We start from the raw sequence: 16,549 nt of genomic DNA, 5'->3' as shown, positions 1-16,549 counted from the left end.
TTATATCATTTAGTGACATATCATTTTTTTTTTTTTGTAAGCTCAATGTAGTAATTTTTTTTTTTTAAAAAGAAAACAATGTAGTAAAACTTTTAGTACCTATAGCACTGCTCAAAATAAAAACATTCAGAAAATTATATATTTTTGTTGAACTCTCGAGCATATTGCACGAGTCTAACTAGTTAATAATAATACTACTAAGCGAACATTCTATAACATAAAAGAACGTATATTTATAAATAAATAAATAAAACAATTGATAATTATGATAACTATTAATCAATCATGAAAACCTATTAATATCAATCATAGTAACTCGTGCAATATACACAAAATTTCATTAAAAAATATAATTGTAAGGACACGATTTTTACGACCCAAGGGTAGCGTTGGGCTTGTGTGTAAAGAGCCCAAACAATATGATTTGTAGAGAGTGGGATTGGAAAGGCATGACATTGGGCGCTGGGCGGTGGTTTGATCTGGATTTTTATGGAGACCCATACGTAGGTGAATTTGGCCTGAAGGATCCTATCTTACATGGATGGGGTTTGAAAGGTTCGTCTCCTCGGACTTAGTCCGAGTAGCTTCTCATCCTTCCCCGTGGGTAGCAGTGTCTGCCAGCCTCTCTCCTTTTGGGCATCCCCCCTCCTTTTATATTGGTATTTTATCCCGTTCCTCAGATATGTGTTAGTTTCTCCTTACTTGGGGTGGTTACTCGTCTTATCAACCCTCACGTCGGAGTGGTTAGGAAAGAGCTGGATAGCAGGGTGTGAGTATGGGTTTGTCAGGCGATGGGCTCCACATTAAGGTGTTGGCAGCCTTTTCCCCTGTGCTGCTCCTGTGCTGAATCTATCCTTTCCTTCAGGCGCTTTGCGAGATGTCGGGCATAGAGTCGTCCTCGGCCACATCCTTGGGCCTTTCAAGGAGCTTTTATTGTGTGTCCCTGAGGATAGGGCTCCTCGGCCTGGGCTTTGGGCCCTTAATGTGAAGTGGGCCGGGATTCCAATTTTCAGGCCCCACAATAATATTCTCTATGTTTTATTTATTTTTAAATATGAAAGTTGATAATTATGATAGTTATTAATAAGTTTATTTATAATTGTATTTGTTTATGAAGTTATTAATTAGTATATTATTCAAATAAAATATTATGTGGCAAGATTCTAATGGAGTGTGTAGATATAATAAGTTTTGTGAGAAGGATAAAACTTAAGTACAAAATATTAAATGCATTTACATTAGATTCCCTAATTTTATTAAAACTCCTAATTTCATTTAATTTAATTGGCTTTGAAAAAATAACATTATTTGTAAGTATTTCATTGATGAATGCAACCATGTGTTTGAATTTAATTGGAGAACCTAATATACTACACCAAAAGTATTGTACCTAAATTTTTTCACCCTTATAAGAAATACTTCTAGTATTTAAACATATTAAAAATATAGTAAATTACACTTATCATGCTAACTACTTGATCATGTGCACTTTTACTCCCTTGACTATGGGGTTATTTGCAACTCTCCCCTTAAAGTATTTTAGTAATTTCGTTATTCCTTACAACTTACATTTTAACAGTTTTTCTTATATAAATAATTCGATAGGGACAATAATAGGGGATGGAGAATTTGAACCCTTAACATCTTCATTATAATAAATCTTGTAATTGAATGTTTATTCATGTGGAATAGGGTTTGGTTGAATTTTCCTTACATGGAATAGTTATCCATGATTATTATTATTCTGTAAATTGAGAAATAACTATTTATTTTTAGAAGTGAAGTAATGAGTAATTCTAATTCATGGTAGGATCTACCATGAATATGAGAGAAGTGAACACCATTTCACTATACTCCAGGAGTACCTAAGAATTTTCTATGATGTAATAGTTATTCCTTAATATACGTAATAACCTTAGAAATTATTATATTTTCAAAAATTCACACTATCCCTATATGCACAATAATTATAATAACTTGCAGGTAACCCATGCAAACGCATGGATGCATTTAAAATTAAACACAATTTTCATTATAAAAATATAAATAATTAGTCACAATATTTTTCAAAATATATATCATGTAACACATGCATACATATAGATACATTTAAAATTAAACACAATTTTTATCATAAAAATATAAATAATTAGTTAAATTTTTTTTAAAAGCAAACGTAATTACTCACATATTAAAATTCTTACCTAAATTTAATACTACTTATGATCATTTTGTTTCTAATTTTTAATAAGATAGAACGTGTAGTGATCTTTGGTGTATGGTGATTTTTATTGAGTATATGTGATTTTTTTTTTTTAATTTTACAGTTCGTTAATATTAGATTCTTAGTATTTTGCATTCATTAACTCACTTAGCACAAAGATTAAAAAACTTAAATGGATAATTATGATGTGGTCCTCACATAAATTTAGACACATGGCAAAAAATTAGATTCTAATTTCAAATTCTAATTGAATTTTATCTAAGTTTTACCTATTAATATATATATTATAAAAGGGTTGTGTTGACGGGCACTGTAAGGTGCCCATTAACAACACATTTTCTGGCAGCTTTTCAGACTTTTGGGCAGCTTTTGGCAATTTTTTTGACAACTTTTTTCCTTCTTTTTAAGTAAAACCCAAAAAGGGAAATGTTAACAAGCACCGCACGGTGCTTGTTAACATTTCCCATTATAAAATTATTATGTTTCCAAAAATATAGTTATATGGTTTTATTCCTATTTTACAACCAAATGTATTGATAATAGATTATTATTCCATGACATTACATTCTATTCCTTATAATACAAATTACAATTCCTAAATTATCATTCAATATACCAAATGTATCCTAAAAAGTGTTAGTTGAACTAACAAATCTAATGGGTAAAATATGTAACACCCTTAAGGTTTGGGCTAATACCAAATATAACAAAGGCTTTTAAAAAATATCCAATTTGCTCTCTAAGCATAAACGACATTTAAAACCGTTTGATAATTCCTTACTCCTCAAAGTCCTCTATTTCCTTCCAACAACTTGTCCTAATTGCAAAGGTCTCATAACGACTGCATTATTGCAATTAAATGCGCGCGAGAGTGCATGAGTAACTAATGATATATAAATAACATCTAGATATAGATAAGGAAGCAGAAGGAGCAACAAATTTTATAACGGTATTAAGTGATGTTTGTGCTTATGAAACAAATCGGATATTTTTCATAAATTTTGTTAGTACGTGTCATCCGCCCAAATCTCAAGGATAATTTTTCATTTTACCTAAAAATCAAAAATAAAAAATCAAACAAAGATACAAGTAAAAATATTTTAAAAAAAAATTTGAAATTCAGGGTCAGCTAAAACGTGTACAAGGGGACATGCTCCTTGACGGAAAGCTGGGGTAAGTAGTAGCCGTTTTTGTGATGTCCCAAACACGTTTGTTAAAAAAACAACCCCGTCAAAGAAAAGCAATTTCCACATCCAAAGTCAAGGTTTCCGAGTTGGAATTGGAATTTCCTCTCACAAAACTCTATATATAAGACAACCTTGTCTTTTCCCATTTTACAGACCAGCAAGGCCAGCCACACGTCTACCTTGCCTTCTCTTTCCTAAAACTTCTCTCTGTCTCAGTTGTTTGCATAACATTATGGTTTGCTTTCCTTCTTTCTAGCTCAACTTGGCTGAGATTACAACTAAATTAGATTTTAAAAAAAGGTTTAGAGGAGTTGTGGTGAGGATAATATTGGACATGGGTCAGAGACCAAACTTTGTCATCCAAGGAGGGTTCAAATTGCCCATTGGGTACAGGTTCCATCCCACAGATGAAGAGCTTGTTGTTCACTATTTGAAGCGCAAGGTTTTTTCTATCCCATTCCCAGCTTCAGTCATTCCTGAGTTTGATGTTTTCCAGACAGATCCTTGGGGCTTGCCAGGTTTGTGAAAATCTCATTTGGTTCCAATTTTTTTCAATATCCTTAATTTTTTGTAGTTCCTAGTGTTGTTTGGCTCAGGAATATGAAAGATTCTGAGACTAAAATTACATGCCATATTACTGTATTTCATACAGTCACATTTTTTGTTATAAAGGGTTTTGAAGTTTACATGCTTGTGATTTAAAGCTCATGATTTTATGACCATGGTTTTAGAAATGTTGGTCGAAAATTGAAAAAAGGGTTATCATTTTTTTTTTCTTCCCTTTTCAATGTTTTAGGTGATTTAAATGAAAAAAGGTACTTCTTTAGCAGTAGAAAGAGTGTCAATGAAAACAAGAGCAAGAGAGCTGCTGGTTCTGGTTACTGGAAGCCTATTGGCAAAGCCAAGCAAATATTAGCTTCTGGGAGCAACCAAGCAGTCGGGATGAGAAAAGCTCTAATTTTTTGTGAAGGGAAGCGATCCTATGGAACTAAAACAAGATGGGTCATGCATGAATATCGTCTTGTGGACTCTGAGACAAACGCCTATTCGACCCAGGTATAAACATAGATGTAATTAGAATAGCTATATCAGATGGATTTGAGGGAAAATTATTACAATTTGAATGAAATTTAGTACTAACCCCAGTTGCAAATATTACTCTAAGCTTAGTTTTGTGAGCTTAATGATTTTGGTTTTGATTCCATATTCAGGTATCTGAGATTGAAAAGGAAGATTGGGTTATCTATTGTGTACTTAAGAGAAAGAAGAGAAATGAAAAACGAGGCGCTATTTCTCAGCCCTCTAAGAGAAAGAAAGTTCAGAGCTTGGAGGTGATTAGGCCAAGTTTTATGAATTGCAAGGTGGAAGAGAGCTCTGATTTAGGTCCTCCTCAACCTTCTTTATCTTGTTCAAGTGAAATCACTGATGTCCGTCCTAATGAGTTAGATCAGGAAGAAACAAGTTCCCATATTAGTTTTTCTTCATTTTCATGTATGAGTGAGGCTTAAAAACCTCATATAGAGAGAGGTCTGTATCGGGTATTCAACAGTTGACAGTTGTGCAACAAATGAGAATCGCCTAAAAGAAAAGAATTAGCATTTTAACTGTGTTTCAAAGGCTCAAGAGATTGTGTTCTGCAAGCAAATCCTTAATTATCAATTTAATAATGTTCCCTTCCATTATCTTTATTAATTTAATGAAATTCAAAGCAATCATAGTGAGTGGAAAAGTGGTGGCACTGATGGTTGCTCAGAATCTAAGGTTTTATTATCAAAAGGCAAATGATTTTTGAGACAAAAGATGATCCAAAGTAATAAAAATAATGAAAGGAATAGATACAATAGGCATCCAAAGAAAGAAGTAAACAGGTTCTGTATTATCTAATCATGACTTTGTGAAAAGAAGCATGAACACAAACCAGAACAATTAGATGGTACTGCAAAAAAGCATCTGCACTGCACATGGGGGGTGCCTGATTCAAATCCATCTTTTCTTTTTGTTATTTGTTTTGTTCAATTATAAGAGCATCTGACAAATTCATCAGGAGCAGCATACATCTTTCAATATAAGAAGAACTCAATACCCCATTAACAAATACTTTCCCCTGACGAATCTCTATGACTTTTTTCGTTTAATGAATTAGTTTAAGCAACATAAAAAAACAAAGAGATTCTCAATGCGTTTCCAGTTGCTGTTAATTTCAAATCATTCTATATAAACAACGTGTTTTCTCCTAAAGAATGGTGTTGGTTGTGTTGGAGAAGGTAAAGATTTTTCTATGTACTTAGCTTGGACAACGCAATCCCTCGTGAAGGTTGAATAAGATTCCTTTTGTCAACCAATGGAACCTAAGAGGAGAAACATACATGGTTATTTTAGTAATCCAGCTAAGCTAAGTGAAGCAACATGAAAAATTCTTTTTGTAGGTCAAATTATTGTGAAAAGAAAAGGTATTGATCAGAATATTAGAAGCGTGCAATCTATTGCAAGTTGGATGACAAATACCTCACATGTATACAGTATATACTGCTGGATAGCATTAAGATTATATTCTAAACTTAAAAGGGATGAGTTATTATCATTTGTTAAATTAAATCTTAAGATTCTTTTTATTCTCTACAATCACGTGATTAAATTTAATTAAAAACTTATGCCTTATCACATGTTTCACAATTGCTGAAGGGTTCCATTTCGAATTGTGAATTTATATAAATCATGTGTTCACTATTCATAATACCACTTTAACAATGTAATAAATAGTGTGAAAAAAGTTGTGTTTGTAGCATTACTGTTCAAATAAGGATATATCAACTTATAGGATATCACAAACTTGTAACAACCACTTAATTTGGAAAATCTGGGAGTCGATGAACATTTAGGTATTTGTCTTGCTGAGCTATTTAGTAGTTTCGAGTGTGGAAGCCAAAGAAACTATGTGCTATTAACTTGAAACATTATGTAAGAGTAAAACTAACAACATTAAAAAAATACATTGTTAACATAAAAAGGGTTATGTGTTTTAGAAAGAGAGGTTGACGTTTCTGTCATGAAGACTACAACATTAGAATATTGTTTGTATACTTGATGAAGTTGATGTTTCTGTCATGAAGATAGCCACATTTTGCAACTTGCCACAACAGAAAGAAAGAAAGGGAGGTTCTTGTGCGTGTGTGGTTGGGCTAGAGGCTGAAAAATGGTGACCATGGTTTCTTGAAGCGGTGGTTTTAGCATCTTTGTTAAGGACTAAGGTATTACAATTCTGTACGTCACCTTTAGAGACGCAAAGAGGTAGATAAAAAGAACTGGATTGTGAGTTTGGCGTAAATTGCTGACTTTTCTGGCTTAAACTTTTGTCAATGAAATTAATGGACCTCGAATCGAATCATTGAAAGATGTAACAACCAAATTAGTTAAAGGTGTGAATCAGTTTTTTTTTTTTTTTTTTATAGAAATTTTTCCATGTCTTGTATGGATCCTAGTATATATGAACACTTTAATAAAATATAACACAAAACTCTCACTTTTGTGTGGTTTAAGAGAGGTCGTTGGTAAGCAGCCTTAATCTTAACACCTGATTAAAAACAAGGACAAAAGAAGAGAGACAAAACAAAATAGAGACTTTAGGAGTTATAATGACCGATATAAAGATAATCAAATTTGAAATTGAAAAGTTTGTGTGGTCCAAGAAGTAGATAGGAGTCATAGACATAGTTATTTTATTTGGCTCAACGAGTACCACGAGAAACTTGTGTTAAAATAAGTACAACTTATTGAACTCCATTCAAATCTCAAATATTAGCAAAAGTACAATATAAGAAAAATTATCCGAGTCACTAATTTGATACAAGTCATACGATATATATACGTGTGTACGATTCATGAACCTGCCCAATACACGACTACAATATGACACTTTTTTGCTTCGATTCGTCAAGACATATTGGACAATATGTATCACAAATCATTCAATGCGAAATACCATGGTCACAATCATACCCAAAGGTATCTTTTTGTAGCTTTCTTCCACTCTACCAATCATCACAAGAAGAAACTTATTACCAGATTGTTGAATTCCCCCATTCTGTTAGTAAAGTCCGTTATATTGGTACACAACTGTGTGAATTGCAGCTATCAGGTTCGTTCTGTAGCTGTAATGGTTGACTAAGAATTGCTACAACAGTAATGGGGAGAATTGCCCTATCTAAAAGCTGGACAAGATAAAAGACTTTAAAAAGTGAACACAACGTAATCGCAGTATATTTTTACATTAAGCAGCTCCTACCAATTTACAATAAGTAGCTAGATGATTTTTCACTGCTAGCCATCAAACATTTCAACAATCAGACATTAGAAATCCAATCTGCAAATTGAGGAAATTTTGGTTCCTTCAAAATTCACATCATTGTCATAATGGTAACTTCATCCAGAAGTAATCACTACCTCCTTTTTGACATTTCCCTAGCAAGCCCTAAGCTGCCTGGTCTATTTTTCAATTTTTTGTGCTTTATGTCAAAAAGTGGGAGACAATGAAGTTTTGTACAGAGTGACTAATTCTTTATACTTTCTAGAGATAATATGGATCTAGCTGCCCAAAACTTGAAATCAAAGGGCTTTCTTTGTACTTATCTCGTGTACTCACTCACTTTGCAGGTTAAGACTGGGTGCTAATGCCATTTCTCTTTAATTCCAGCAGCACCAAAAACTGCAGTTTTCAAAAGTGGTGGTTCTCCACATGCCCTCAGGACTGCTTCATTCTGTACAAGCATTATTAAGATATAAGATGAAACACCTTCTAATAAAGAGACAATCAAATACTGGAAAAAACACAAATGTTAAATAAAAGCAACTGAGCATTAAACAATTGATCATGTCTTATTCTGCACACTTATCCATGGGAACCCCACATGTCCACACCTCCAGGGAACCTCGTGTTGTGTTGTTATTTGATCTAGCACCTTGGCAAAATACTATTTTGTTGGACATTTTTTCTAAAGTTGTGTGGGTTTCGTGGGCTTGTCTTGTGCGATATACATTTATCCTAGCTCCAAATTACACACACATTGTCCCTGCTCCTACTGTGAAGGAACCCAAATGCCTTACCATTTTTGGGGAGACTCTGATTAATACCTTAATATAACATATAGGGACACTAATTAACAAAAAATCTTAAGGTTTATTTTTCCGAAGGGTTTGGCCCCAATTTTGATATTTAATTCCTCAAGTTCTTTACTTTTTATTCAAGTGATACCTCCACTAACACGTGTATAACCAAGAACAAGTAGTATATGAACCCATTAAAAAGAATGCCCTAAGCAAGTACACGAAACTCAGAGCATAAATTGAAATAAGATGACCTCAATGCAAGTATGCAACTGCAGGCATATCAAATTTAAGAATAATAATGAGAGTATACAACTAAATGATGTTTGAAGCAATGCATGTAAAGCTACAATATAAGATCTACTGCATAAGGTTTTTTAATCTTGGTACAAGATTTGTTTCTGATGTTTTGGTTGATGGTCAGTGGCATTGGCCTCCTACCAAATCAGATAGTATGGTTTCCATTCAAGCAGGGCTTTTTACCAAATTAATTTGAAACATGAAGATTCTGTTAGGTGATTGCCTTCCACTTCAAGCCAGTAAACCTGCAACTCAGCTTGGAATGACATTAAGGGCAAGCATCAGCAAGTGGATTGGTACAGGTTGATTTGATTTAGTGCTAGAATCCCTATGCATTCTCTCCTACCAATTTCTCTCTTTATGTCTTGCTAATAGACATCTCTGTTCTTAGCCTGACATTATGCCTTGAACTGCCCAAGAATTATAAGGAAAAAGCTTTAGAGTGCTGGTATGTAAATTTGCCTTTGCAACACTGTTTACCATATTTGGCTTCAAAGATGCGCAAGGGTCTATAACAAAGAGGTGAAAATTGAGCAAAATTTATTGAAGGAGATCAAGGTGATTTTTGAGCTCAAATTGGCGATTCAAGAATATTCACAAATTCTATTAGTAATAGAATCATCTTTTGTAATTGGAGAGTAGCTATGACTGTACTTAGCTAGCAGCTTTCTAGAGGTTTTTGTTGTTGTAGCATTACTTCTGCTTGTTTTCCATGAGCCTTCATACTAAATGTTACTATATTCTTTTTTGCAATAATAATCTCTCAGTTTTATAAATAAATAAATAAATAAAAATCCAATATCAAATCATTTGAAGTAAAACATTCAAAGTTTCAAACCAATGCAGCATCTTCACCCTCAAACTAAAAGAGTGAAAAATCATACTATTTAACTATCTGAATCTGCTATTAACAGTAGAAAATAAGAGCTAAAATCTCCTCAGCAAACCACATTTATGACTACTAAATGAATATACACAATAAAAACATAAAATTGTATGGTCCATCTCCAATTACCCATCAAGGCAATTGCAGTGTGACTTAACATATAACACTTCATTCAGTGTTCTTGCAAAACGCATCCTCTGTATCAACTACTATGAATGGAAAACCTTAAAAGTTCACCAAAATTAACGAAAACAAAGTCCAAGTCTTACATTAACAATATATTAGTATTACACAAACACACACACCTAAAATAAACAAAGTCAACTACAATGCCCTACTTATTTTTATCATAGTTCCAACTTTTGACATAAACTCCAGACTATCCAAATTTGTAAATATGGGTAATTGATTTTTCAAGCAAACTATCTATTGGTAAAAATCCTAGTTAATAAGTTTGCTCCCACATAAGCCAATGCTCTTCTACTTAGGAATTGGAATTCATGAATAACAGAATTTCTAGAGTTCATAATTTAACAAACATAATTCCCTCACTGTTTATATTATAAAATATATATATATATATAGAGAGAGAGAGAGAAGACTAGCAAGCCCTGAGAAGCTTGTTGGTCACTTCTAATAAGACATACCCAAATCGTGTTTCTTGAGTCTTGACTTTCTTCACTATCTCCATCACTCTGAGAAAGTCTCAGCCCCCAAAACGCCTTTTTTTCTTTTTTCTTTTTTTCATTTGCTCTGTCCTCTGTGTCTCTCGGGGTCACTCTCTTGCAAAGACGACAAACAAAATTGCAAAAAATACTGTGCTACAAGTCGTTTTTCCCAAAACAAAATTGTGCTACGTCCTACATGTTGTGAGGACAACACTTCTATAGACAAGACAAATAAATCGGGTTGAGTGACTTGGGATTTGACCTAATCATGTACAGGTCGCCCTAAAATGGATTACAAAATGTATGACTCTATTCTTATCGAGTATTATGGTCAAAGGTTCATTAGTCTAATTATTTCACAAAAAATAAAGAAAATTTAGAAGTGATAGACCAACTTTCAACTTCCAATGCACTTGTTTAATGCAATAGTAATCCATGGAAATAAAATCTAATCACCTAAACAAACTAAATGTACAGAGTTTTAAGAATAAAATGTGAAAATCTATAATAAATTTATGAAAACCACTCAATCTACTTATTAATGCTAGTAGTAGATCCAACGTTGAAAATATTACTGTAAGGACTCAATTTGTAACGATCTCCAAAGAGTATTGGGTTCGAACGTTAAAGGCCCAAATAATAAAATTTGTAGAGAGTGGGCTAAAAGGCTAGGCCTTAGTTATCGGATAATAGTTAGTCATGATGTTCATGATGATTACACAGAGATGGACTGAGTTTGTCCAAGAAGACTTTCTCCTCGGCACGACTTGAGTGGCTCCGGTCCTTGGACCTCGTCCGAGGAGTTTAATGTTCTTATTATTCTTTTTGTGTTAGGGTTCAATGGCCCCGAAGACAACCTGCCTCCTTCCTCCTTTCTGGCTGCTTTCTCCTCCTTTTATACTAGTTTTTCCCCTCTCCCAAACGTCCACGTGTAGGTTCGGCTTTTTAGGACTGATACTTGTCTTGTCAGCCCATACCCAAAGTGGTTGAGGGTGATTGTAAAAGCTAAAGAGTATGGCCCTGTCAGGCGCAGAGTACTTAATTGCAATATTGGCAGCCTTTTCCTTGAACCGCTCCTACACTGTACTCGCCTTTTCTTCTGGGAGCGCTCTGGGGGTTGCCTTTGATGGCGTGCCATTCTTTCCTTCTAAGTTTTGGGATTCCGAGGACAGGATCGTCCTCGGCTACACCTCTAGGCTATTTGGACTTTCGTTGCACGTCCTCGGCAATGTCTTTCCTCGACTCGGGCCTTGGGCCCTAATGTAAAGTGAGTCGGGATCACAAATTCTCTGGCCCCACAATAGCCCCTCAAAATCTTGCTGTCCAGCCCCTCGGATGGAGAGGAGGGTTTTGGTGATGTTGGGCCTATGTCACGGCTTGCCAAGTCTTGTCCTTCATCAATGCCGAAGCCTCTTCGTTTGCTTGGGACACGCTCCTGGTTATGAGACATTCTTTTAGTTTTACTCACGCCGCGTTCCTACCATTTCGGTGCACGAGGCGTGTCTTTAATAAGGTCTCTTTACGAGGCGACGCAAATCCAACGGCTGAAGACGGCTTTGGGAATTGAGTGGGACTTGTCTCGTTTGTAGTTTTTCTTGGAGATTTGTACAGATTAAATGCCGTCAAGCTTGCCCCCCATATAAGAAGCACGGTGGGGGGTCATTTCCTTTATTTGCAGACCCTTTAAGCTTTTCAAGTCCCTAACCCTCTAGTTGTGCCCATAGTCCCCATTACCAGTGTGACTGAGCCTTAGGGGTTGATATGGTCAAGGTCAAGATGAGGGTGAAGGGACCACACCCTCTCTAGAAGCCTTGGGTTTCTTCGAGACTCAAGATGGCCCGATCAGGGCAAGGGAGACAAAGACTCAAGACACTTCTTCCCCTTGATAAGGCAAGAAAGGAGTCTCTTCTTCCTTCAGCCAAAATCCGAAGCAGGTGGAGGTCGCATCAGATTTTTGATGTGATAGCACTGAGATTTCTCATCGCCGGTACCATCCATTCTCGCTCGATTGCTGCTAATATGATACTTACTCGATTGCAGTTAGAGCTGGTACGGGGATTTGGCATCCCCGCTTCTTCCTCTCTTCCATCACTGGTGCCATCTAGGTGCCTCCGCTTCTTCTTCTCTTCCATCACTGGTGCTACCCAAGTGCCTCTACTTTTTCTTCTCTTCCATCACTGGTGCCATTCAGACGTGCTTAATTGCTGCTAGAGCAAGATTGAAGGATTCATCGTTCGCATGTATCTTTTTTTTTTTTTTTTTTTCTTCTTGCTTATGTAGTTAACTTCTAGTATAGGCTTGTTTAAGCCCCTTATTGTACGCTGTACTACTTCTCTGTCCAATAAAAGATGACTTTATCCTATTTTGCATGTTCTTTATTTTTTGCAATAATTATTTTGTGAATGGATGTGCTGGTGCCCTTTTCTTTCAAACAGTACTTAGGGCCGATGCCGTTGTTAACAAAGAGTTATCACTTTGAACTTATTAAAACTGACGGGCACAACAATGCCAACTTCAAGTGGGTTAACCATATGAGACTAACTGGGATAATAACTGAATGTTCTGCATCGCATATAGGGTGATCACCCAAGGACGTGTAACCTAAAATGAACTGTCCGAGGGGGTCACTGAGCACTGGGGTGCTTTGCCACGTTTCAGACAATATTCATAGCCTTAACTTGTTTTGGGCACCCGGCCCGAGGACCGAGGTATGACTGTACCGGGTCTAAACACTCGGTTGTGCTAGTTTACTTAAAGCTGGGGATCCGAGGACCGCGCGGGATCACCATTCTGTCTAGGACTTAAGCCTTTCTTGATGTAGTTAGTTTCCCGTAGGTTTAAGTCCGAGGACCATGCAAGACCTAGGCTCTATCCAAAACTTATATTTTCTTGAAGTAGTTGGTTTCCCCATAGGTTTGAGTCCGAGGACCATGCGAGACCTTGGTTCTGTCCAAAACTTGTATTATTATTTTTTTGAAGTAGTTGGTTTCCCCATAGGTTTGAGTCCGCGGACTATGCAAGACCTTGGTTCTGTCCAAAACTTTTTTTTTTTTGAAGTAGTTGGTTTCCCCATAGGATTGAGTCCAAGAACCATGCAAGACTTAGGCTCTGTCCAAAACTTATATTTTCTTGAAGTAGTTGGTTTCCTCATAAGTTTGAGTCCGAGGACCATACAAGACCTTGGCTCTGTCCAAAACTTATATTTTCTTGAAGTAGTTGGTTTCCCCATAGGTTTGAGTCCGAGGACCATGCAAGACCTTGGTTCTGTCCAAAACTTATATTTTCTTGAAGTAGTTGGTTTTCCTATAGGTTTGAGTCCGAGGACCATGCAAGACCTTGGTTCTGTCCAAAACTTATATTTTCTAGTGACTAGTTTCCCCATAGGTTTGAGTCCGAGGACCATGCAAGACCTTGGTTCTGTCTAGCACTTTCTTTTTGTAGTGGTTGGTTTCCCCATAGGTTTGAGTCCGAGGACCATGCAAGACTTTAGTTTTGTCCAACACTTTCTTTTTGTGGTCTTTCAAGGATTAGCCCCTTTGCATATGTATGAGGTATAAACTTGATGTTAGAAGCCCCTAGAACTGCCCGTGCCACTGGCGCTTCGAAGTGTAGCCTTGAGTGGAAGCTGTGTTAGGGCAACAACTGCATGCTGCTGGAAATGATGGAGGGGCTTTCGCATAGCTTGCACCGCTGCCAAAGTTATTTCTTTCGAGGGACCCTTGTTGATAGGGGCTTGATCCTACCATGACTAACCGCCGCTTGTGCCAACGCACAAGCCTCCCCACAGACAGCGCCAATTGTAAGGACTCAATTTGTAACGATCCCCAAGGAATATTGGGTTCGAACGTTAAAGGCGCAAATAATAAAATTTGTAGAGAGTGGGCTAAAAGGCTAGGCCTTGGTTATCAGACGATAGTTAGTCATGGTGTTCATGATGATTACACAGAGATGGACTGAGCTTGTCCAAGAAGACTTTCTCCTCGGCACGGCCTGAGTGGCTCTAGTCCTTGGACCTCGTCCGAGGAGTTTAATGTTCTTATTATTCTTTTTGTGTTAGGGTTCAATGGCCCCGAAGACGATCTGCCTCCCTCCTCCTTTCTGGCTACTTCCTCCTCCTTTTATACTAGCTTTTCCCCTCTCTCAAACGTCCACGTGTAGGTTCGGTTTTTTAGGACTGATACTTGTCTTGTCAGCCTATACCCAAAGTGGTTGGGGGTGGTTGTAAAAACTGAAAAATATGGCCCTGTCAAGCGCAGAGTACTTAATTGCAGTATTGGCAGCCTTTCCCTTAAACCGCTCCTACATTGTACTCGCCCTTTCTTCTAGGAGCGCTCTGGGGGCTGCCTTTGATGGCATGCCGTTCTTTCCTTCTAAGTTTTAGGATTCCGAGGACAGGATCGTCCTCAGCTACACCTCTAGGCCATTTGGACTTTTGTTGCACGTCCTCGGCAATGTCTCTTCTTGGCTCAGGTCTTGGGCCCTAATGTAAAGTGGGCCGGGATCACAAATTCTCTGGCCCCACAATTACTATCTGGGAATTACACCTCAAGTTGTCTAGGAAGTTTGTCAGTATTTTTGTATACAATAAAGAAATTTAATACTATGATTTTAGTATACAATATAATTGGATCCATAAAAAATTAACTTTTGAATTTTATAAGTATAATTATTTATTAAAAAAAGGATAAACTATTACCTTCAAGTCATTATAGTCAACTTTGAGTAAAAATAAAATTACAATAAACAAAATCAAACAAGTTTGGATAAATCAAAATCAAACAAATATGGAAATACAGTAACTAAATAACCCAGAAAGAGGAGAATTGAGAGGATGAAAAAAAATGCAAATAGAAAAAGGAGAATTTACCCCCCAAAAATACAAGTCAATCCATGTGACTCGTGGGTCAAGTCAACTTGCCCTGACTCGCCATTTTAGTGGTTCAAGTATGAGTTGACCCATTTTCCATGGGTTCAAAAAATCCTACTTGAAGATTTGGTCTGAAATACTCTCCTTGAAGATGACAAAGAAGTGTGACAAAAAAGAAAGGTGATAAAGGTTACTAATTAGAGACGTGGTTCAAGTAACATAACTTGAAGATTATATTGAACTATGACCAAAGAGAAAGCCAATAAAGGAGGCTATTGATCATTATGGTTCATGATACTCGACCAAGATGGTTGAGGATGCCTAATTAGAAGGAAAGTTCAAGGTTAAATGTATAATAAAGAGGGACGTGCCCATTGAATGTAGTTGAAATCGACAATATTGTCTTATCATAATATATCAAATTTTAGAAAGACACATATAAAGTTGTCAAGATCCTACCCACAAAACGGAATAAATCAAATTGAAAGTGAAGAGTTGCTTATGGCAATGGTGAAAGAGATAATCTTGATCTAGCAGTTAAAGATAGAACTAATAAAGGCCAAAGAAGTCCACTACGATATTTAATGGAGGTCATGTAGGGCTAACTTTTAAATTTTTAACATCGTATTAGAAAAGATTAAAACAAAATTATTTAATACCATGTTAGAAAGTTGAGACATTTCTTTAGTACAATAACCAAGTGTATGAGATAATATGAAAGAGCAAAATCAAGAAGGTAGTGAGAGAGAGTGTGTGTTAAAGTATAGTTGGGTACATCTAAATTCCAATTAGCAGAGAATGTGCAACAAACGTTGCCGTTTTAGTTGGGGCCCAAGCCAAGTCGTTCTAAATGATGATTCGTTCTAAAAAAGATATCGTGTATCCTCAATTATCTCAACAACTTCCCAAGTGCACATTGCAAATCTCTCTGTTTTTTTCCTCCTTCCATAACTGATTTTGTGTCTCCCTCAACAAAAACTTATGGTTGTTGTTTCTAATAGTGACAGTGATATAAGTATTTGTTTCTTACCGCCAATGGTCCTCGGTGTTATGGTTATATACATGAAATATATATGTATGCTAGCATAGCATGGATCTTCCTTCTTAACCAAATGGAGAATCGTTATAAACCAGTAATTAAAGGTGAACAAAAAACTTATTTTTAGCTCTCATTATAACATAATGGGACTAAATTAAGTCCAGAGTTAGTGTTTGTTGACAACTGAGACCAAATATAGTGTTTTGTTTACATGTCAAGATTTCAGTGCAGACTTCCAAAGGACAAGAGAGGAGGAGACAAATGGATAAGAGGTTGCC

General features: G+C 36.1%; 1 protein-coding gene and 1 long non-coding RNA gene across 2 annotated transcripts; one reads left to right on the top strand and one right to left on the bottom strand.

The window, feature by feature from the left end:
* The first annotated feature begins 3,549 nt into the window (after positions 1-3,549).
* Positions 3,550-5,090, top strand: LOC115976393 (NAC domain-containing protein 83-like). Its single transcript, XM_031097642.1, has 3 exons — positions 3,550-3,929; positions 4,208-4,467; positions 4,623-5,090. The coding sequence occupies exons 1-3, from the start codon at positions 3,746-3,748 to the stop codon at positions 4,917-4,919; spliced, it is 741 nt and encodes a 246-aa protein (XP_030953502.1). The 5' UTR covers positions 3,550-3,745; the 3' UTR covers positions 4,920-5,090.
* A 2,648-nt stretch (positions 5,091-7,738) lies between these two features.
* LOC115978212 lies at positions 7,739-10,538 on the bottom strand. The gene is made up of 2 exons (XR_004088664.1): positions 10,345-10,538; positions 7,739-8,165 (listed from the first exon to the last, which is right to left on the bottom strand). It is a non-coding gene; the product is annotated as an uncharacterized LOC115978212 (long non-coding RNA).
* Between the last annotated feature and the right edge of the window lie 6,011 nt (positions 10,539-16,549).

Source organism: Quercus lobata, chromosome 2, assembly GCF_001633185.2.
Source record: "Quercus lobata isolate SW786 chromosome 2, ValleyOak3.0 Primary Assembly, whole genome shotgun sequence".
Classification (NCBI taxonomy): Eukaryota; Viridiplantae; Streptophyta; class Magnoliopsida; order Fagales; family Fagaceae; genus Quercus; species Quercus lobata.
The sequence above is the reverse complement of the archived record's forward strand: the minus strand, read 5'-3'. Positions and strand labels throughout refer to the sequence as shown.

What these genes read in the sequence shown, in the direction of transcription:
- LOC115976393 (XM_031097642.1), top strand. Translation starts at nt 3,746, where the DNA reads ATGGGTCAGAGACCAAACTTTGTCATCCAAGGAGGGTTCAAATTGCCC. An exon ending in AGATCCTTGGGGCTTGCCAG is followed by an intron (nt 3,930 to 4,207) that starts GTTTGTGAAAAT and finishes TCAATGTTTTAG; the next exon opens with GTGATTTAAATGAAAAAAGG. An exon ending in CAAACGCCTATTCGACCCAG is followed by an intron (nt 4,468 to 4,622) that starts GTATAAACATAG and finishes TTCCATATTCAG; the next exon opens with GTATCTGAGATTGAAAAGGA.